The sequence below is a fragment of the Berghia stephanieae genome, chromosome 6, assembly GCF_034508935.2.
Source record: "Berghia stephanieae isolate SIO BIC M18660-M18661 chromosome 6, UCSD_Bste_1.3, whole genome shotgun sequence".
Classification (NCBI taxonomy): Eukaryota; Metazoa; Mollusca; class Gastropoda; order Nudibranchia; family Aeolidiidae; genus Berghia; species Berghia stephanieae.
In genome coordinates this window covers 2,341,218-2,348,064 of record NC_088365.1, presented here as the reverse complement: position 1 = coordinate 2,348,064, position 6,847 = coordinate 2,341,218, and the positions used below count along the sequence as shown (strand labels likewise).

The following is a 6,847-nucleotide window of genomic DNA, read 5'->3' as shown; positions in this document are numbered from 1 at the left end:
AAATTTACATTGGGCATTATATTGATTTGAGGCATTGGGTATTACATTGATTTGAGACGGCGCCGACATTTGATAATAAAGAAAAACAAACAGTATTCGAATGTTGATATCTATTCCAAACTGATATTTGAGTCATAATAATAAACAGTTTACTTACGTTCACAATTATTTGTTCTGTATTTTTTTTTTTTACTTTCTTTCTTTTTAAAAATTATGGGCGAGGTTCTGACCTCCCATTGTGGGCAGGGAGGTCATTTACTATTTCTTCTATATCCCTATATCTGTTTTTCAACTTGCTTTCTGTCTTAGTCTTGGAATGAGATTATTTGGTTTTTTTCCTGGCTCTGGCTGGGAGGGAGACAGTCACACGACTTTTAGTAAGAGTTTTGGGAGATGATTCTTTTGTCTTGTAAATCATTTCTCTGCTATGTTCTGTATTATTTTTGTTTTGTTTCACATATGTATGACTTGAACATTATGTGGCTATGTGGTCTTGTGGTATGACACTCACTCAGATTGGAAGGTCCTGGGTTCGAGCCTGCTCGGTGCATAGTTGAGTCCTTAGAGAAGGCTCTTTACTCACATTCTCTTACCGTACTCAGATGTAAAATGAGTACCTGGCCGTTAACAGCGTTGTCTCTGTCCGAAAAAATTGTAATAACGCCTAACAGGCATCATGTTCCGTCCTATATGTTAAATGTTGCTGTTGCCCAGGGACCCCTTTTAAAGTGCTTTGAGCACGTTTAGTGGATATTGTACTATATAGAAGCTCAATTAAAAACATATGAGTATGTTCCTCTTTGTGAGGAACTGTGCTTGTCAGGATGAGACATTTAGGTGACTGGGTGGGGTTCCTGACCTCCCATAGTGGGCAGGAGGGTACATACTGTCTTCTATTCCCTTATAACTGTTTTCCAATATCCTTTCTGTCTTTGTCTTGGAATGAGATTACATACTTGGTTTTGTCCTAGCTGGGAGGGAAACAGTCAAATGCATAGTTATTGTTTTGGGAGATGACATATTTGTAAATCATCTTTCTGTTATGTATTATTATATTTGTTTGTTTTTTTTCAATGTATAATGTAAGCATTTGAGTGTATTCCTCTTTGTTGGATTTTGTGCTTGGGTCCGGATGAGATTTATAGATGATCTCAAATTAAGTACATTGGTGGTATGCTCTTGGAATCTACATCTGATCCCTATTTGTTCCCAGTTCCCCTATGTCTTACTTTTTCTTGGATGCTTTAATTGTAAGTCTAGAACTTTTAACTATCTCATTTTCTTCCTTTTTACTGGCGCTGATATGACCTAAATGTGTGACAAGCGCCGTAAAACCCTTAAAAACAAACATTTAGGTGACCTCAAACTAAGTACACTGATAGTGTGCTCTTGGAATCTACATCTGTTCTTTATTTGAACCAGTTCCCCTTTGTCTTCCTGTTTCTTGGATGCTTTAATTGTAATTCTAGAACTTTTTACTATCCTAATTACTTCCTTTTACTGGCAATGATATGACCTAAATGTGTGACAAGCGCCGTAAAACCCTTAAAAACAAACATTTAGGTGACCTCAAACTAAGTACACTGATAGTGTGCTCTTGGAATCTACATCTGTTCTTTATTTGAACCAATTCCCCTTTGTCTTCTTGTTTCTTGGATGCTTTAATTGTAATTCTAGAACTTTTTACTATCCTATTTACTTCCTTTTACTGGCGATGATATGACCTAAATGTGTGACAAGCGCCGTAAAACCCTTAAAAACAAACTTTCTGTCTTTGTGTTGGAATGAGATTACCTAGTTTTGTCCTTTCCCTTAGCCTTATCGGAGAAGAAGAAGAAAAAAGAAGAAACCACGTTTTGGTCATTTCAATTTCAGTGGGAGGGAAGCAGTCAAATGTAATGTTAGGGGTTTTTTTTTCTTGTAAAACCATCTCTGTTATATAGATAGTTCGAAGATGACGTCACTCATGTCTTTGATATTGTTTTTTGCCATCCGCATTTATGAGTAATTCTCACTAAACTGCATTAACCAGACTATCTACGTTCAAGGTTACACATAGCTTTGTGTGTTTGTCCCTTATACTTCCGGATGGCAATGTTTTGAGCTTCTTAGCCTAGCGCATACTATCTATATATTGTTAATTTGTGTTGAATACATAGGTAAGCATTTGAGTGTGTTCCGCTTAGTGGAATCCTGTGCTTGAGACTTCAAAAACTATTCGAAGAAAACAAAGTTTAAAACAAAACCTAAAAAAGCAACGACAAAAAACAATCAAAACAATAGAAAAACAAAAACAACCAAAAAAACAAGAAAAGAAAAGAACAAAAAAAATATTTAAAAAGTGACACAAATTTTAAAACAAAACAATTTTTTAAAAAGCTAAATAAATAATATACAAAACAGAAAAAAATAAAAAGGGAGGTAACTCGCCTTAACCCTCCAATTCAATAACCATTTTAAAATGTTTTAAATCCTTTTATTCGTATACCAATATTTTTATAATATCCAGAGATGGATTGATTTATAATGAGAAAAGGTTTCCAAGATCCACATCCTCCGAGTCGCAGTCACAGTCACTTTTGTGGTTTTCATCCCCGTGATTTCTCTTCAAATAAAGGTAAAAATGAATAAATCAATACATAGATCAAATAATCGATAGAGAAAATAAAAATTAATTAATTGATAGGTAAATATATATATACATTTTTTTTTTTTAATTTTAAATGTATAAATAAGATTATGACATGATCTACAATCTTCATCTTCCCACTTCTCTTCCTAATCCTCTTCCTGCTTCTCCTTCACAACACTCTCTCTCTCTCTCTCTCTCTCTCTCTCTCTCTCTCTCTCTCTCTCTCTCTCTCTCTCTCTCACATGCACACACATTTTCACCTATATTATTATGACAAACTAATATATATATCATTTTAATATTTAACACAATGTTGGAGTCAGTCCTATTAAAATAATAATTTGCTCCATTGCTACATGTCGAGCAGTAGATAGAGGCGGCAAGATAGAGGCGACAAGGTGGCAAGATAGAGGCGGCAAGGTGGCAAGATAGAGGCGGCAAGGTGGCAAGATAGAGGCGGCAAGGTGGCAAGATAGAGGCGGCAAGGTGGCAAGATAGAGGCGGCAAGGTGGCAAGATAGAGGCGGCAAGGTGGCAAGATAGAGGCGGCAAGGTGGCAAGTAGAGGCGGCAAGGTAGCAAGATAGAGGCGGCAAGGTGGCAAGATAGAGGCGGCAAGGTGGCAAGATAGAGACGGCAAGGTAGCAAGATAGAGGTAGCAAGATAGAGGCGGCAAGGTGGCAAGATAGAGGCGGCAAGGTAGCAAGATAGAGGCGGCAAGGTGGCAAGATAGAGGCGACAAGGTGGCAAGATAGAGGCGACAATATTTATCATATTTGTATCAAACACGATTCTATATCGTGTTTACTTGGTTACGCTAACTTTTTGTGGTCCGGTTTACCCCGGTATAATAGGCTTTTAACGAAATCGGGTCGAACGAGACGCCGAACGCCGAACCCGAACGGATATAGCCTTCTCACATGACCATGAACGAGATCTGGAAAGTGAAGACTCTCAAGCGGTATGCAGCATCGGATCTAAGGTCACGTGATAGAGGATAGCTTGGGTTGCTGTTGGCTTGTGTTAGGGGACGGGCAAGGTCAGTGTCATTCAATAGTATATAATTGTGCACGTGGCGCTCTATACAGAGAGAAAATTATAAATTGATTACGGGCGAAGTGGGAGGAGGGGAGAGGGGGGGGGGGGTTGACCCACAAACGATCGAGGTGTTGGGCTTCGGGTAGACCATGATACGAAATCAAAGAGAAAAGGCCGCTGGTACTTGGATGGTGGAAATGGTTGGGGGGTGGGGTGGGGGGGGGGTAGTGACAATCAGCATGGGATGTATATATTAACATTAATAATATAGGCAATAGATGACCAGGGATGTGTATTGTTTGTGTATTGTTTGTATATGTTTGTGTGTGTGTGCGCGCGCGCGTGTGTGTGAAAGAGATTACACAAAAATACCTTTCTCGGGAGCTTCCAAATGATTACGTATACCATAAATTTGAAAACCACATTGTTGAATCAGCTTGCAAAAAGGAGAACATTTATCTTTGTTTCACAAAAATAGGTTTAGAAATAAAAAATTTTTTCTAGTTGATTGATTTTGAAAAAAAATATTGCTCATTTTTAAAAATTTAATGATAGTTTCTTTATTTTCCGGTCGGTTTTCTTGATTTATATCTCATTTTTCAATTCTCATGCGACAAGCACACTGATGTATCTCGTGTGATTCAAAAGCGTTGTTTGTTTTTTTAAATATATATATAGATAGAATGCGCTTGGCCAAGGAGTTCACAACATTGCCATCCGGAAGTATAAAGGACCAACACACAAACTCTGTGTAACCATGAACGTTTATAGTCAGGTTAATACAGTTTAGTGAGAACAACTCACAAACGCGGATGGCAAAAACAATAACAAAGGCCTGAGTGACGTCATCTGCATACTATCTATACTGAGAGTCCTCACTAATTAATTCCTGAGCGTTGAAATGGTGACGCAACTATTACATACAAGACCTTGCAGTCGAGTCGGCAGGGCTTTTGGGTTACACAACCACTATTTACCCATCGGTCAGTGGTACTCTTTGATGTATACAACACTCACCGCCTTTACGCAAAGCCGCCTGCCCATAAATCAAGAGATGGTCTCCTAACTGTTCACAAGAGAGCAATCGATGATTGGATAAGAATCTCAAGATCTCATATAATAAGGTAAGTTTTGGAGAGGTGATATCCCCCCACCCGTCATCGGACAGAACTTTCATTGCGTTATATCATATAAGCTCCGCCTCCTCTTTCTATTCCGGAGTGACGAGATTAGACGAGAGGACGCGAGAAAAAACTGATCACGTGATCGTAAGTCGTTCGTTCGGTGTCCGTTCGGTGAGCAACTATAACTCGGTAATACCAGATGGATGCAACGGGTCACCGACTGAGCTAGTAAGCCCAAGAAAGGGATATAAGGAAGCATTTTATGGGCGCTTTAAGTTTTATAAGTAACAAAGAGGACTGATGATGATGGTGATGATGATGACGACGACAACGACCAAAGTGACGATGCCGACGATGACGATTAGGATGATGATAATGATGACGATGATGATGATGATGATGAAATATAATAATGATGATGAGGAGGAGGAGGAGGAGGAGGAGGAGGAGGAGGAGGAGGAGGAGGAGGAGGAGGAGGATTAGGGAGCGTTCACATATTACGTCATCAGCTAGGGGGGGAGGGGGGGTCTACCAAATGCTGACATGTGTTGACATGGGGGGGGGGGGGGGGGGGGTCAGACCCAAGATGATGTCATCAAAACATAGGCAAATTAAGCCTATTTCAAAGTTTGTTCCTTCAAAACAGCTAAAGATAAATTGCTATGATGAGCATTGCCCATCTCTCAAGAAACAAAATGGGAAAGGGGTATCACTTCTCAAAAGGCGAACTTGCCCTAAATGTTCATTGTATCACTCCTCGATCACAGCAATGAAAGACCATTCACGAAAATGCGGCATACATGAAGAACAGCAAATGGGAGAAAATGATGACGATGAAGATGAAATTGATGATACTATTTATAGTACATTGCCAGAGGTCCAAGGCAGAAACATTTTTGAATCAATTAATTTTATGTTTGGAAATTGAAACAGAAATTCATTCCACTAAAAGACTAATATGCTATAAAATAATTTGCCTCCTATACTATTTTAAATTACACTTTCTGGATTTTTTTAAATAGCACCTGCACCAAGTAGCCTAATTTAAATAATGTTTGTTAGATTTTATCTTTGCAAATTTAAATTTTATGTCCCCATTGTATCGTAAAACATAAATTATCAACAGTTTCTGAAATTAATAAAATGTCTGAATGTGTTTTATCAAACGTTGATAATCAATGTTTATGGTTTGAAAAACGAATAATAAATATTGTGAAATTAAAGTTATCTTTTAGTTTTTATTAAATTAGATGACGTCATCATCTGTTGGGGGGGGGGGGGGGGTCAGGTCAATTATGACAAGTGATGACTTGGGGGAGGTGGGGGGGGGGGGTCCAAAAAGGGCAAATTTTTGATGACGTAATATGTGAACGCTCCCTTACTGAGTCCCCGACACGATATGAACTTACTGATACTGCTATAACTTGTAGCACAGACAAAAGAAGCTTTCCAATCGGCAGGAACGCCAGTCCATTTTCGGTTTCTTTCATTGCGGCAAATTCATCGTCTTTGAGTGGATGCCCTGTATTAAGATTAGGGATTTTTGTTGTTGAAAATATTGATTTTAAACAGTACTCCGGAATGCGGCTATGTGGTCTAGTGGTATGACACTCGCTTTCGGATCGGAAGGTCCTGGGTTCGAGCCTCGCGCTCGGCGCATAGTTGAGTCCTTGGAAAAGGCTCTTTACTCACATTCTCTCACCGTACTCAGGTGTATAATGAGTACCTAGCCGTTAACAGCGTTGTCTTTGTCCGAAAAAGTGTAATATCGCCTAACAGGCGTCATGTCCCGTCCTACATGTTAAATGTTGCTGTTGACCAGGGACCCTTTGTAAAGCGCTTTGAGCACATTTAGTGGATATTGCGCTATATAAAGCTCAATTTTTTTTTACATTAAAAAAAAATGACGACGTATCTACACTTGGCAGAAACATTGGAATATTTGATCTAGAAAAATAGAGCATTTATTTAGGGACTCTCAAACTTGAGACTTAGCGAGGTCCTCCATGAAGTTCCAGGTTTGAGAGTTTTTGCCAAGCCGAGGGTCATTTAAAT

At 39.0% G+C, this 6,847-nt stretch overlaps 1 protein-coding gene across 1 annotated transcript in view; it reads right to left on the bottom strand.

Annotated features, from left to right (window-relative positions):
* Positions 1 to 2,454: 2,454 nt before the first annotated feature.
* LOC144975596 (uncharacterized) overlaps positions 2,455 to 6,847 on the bottom strand; it is a 67,035-nt gene continuing 62,642 nt past the window's right edge. The window contains exons 9-10 of the mRNA XM_078919759.1: positions 6,208 to 6,314; positions 2,455 to 2,605 (exon numbers count right to left, since the gene is read on the bottom strand). Of these exons, the coding sequence (XP_078775885.1) occupies positions 2,522 to 2,605; positions 6,208 to 6,314 (191 nt within the window). The 3' untranslated portion in view covers positions 2,455 to 2,521. The remainder of the gene's footprint in view (positions 2,606 to 6,207; positions 6,315 to 6,847) is intronic.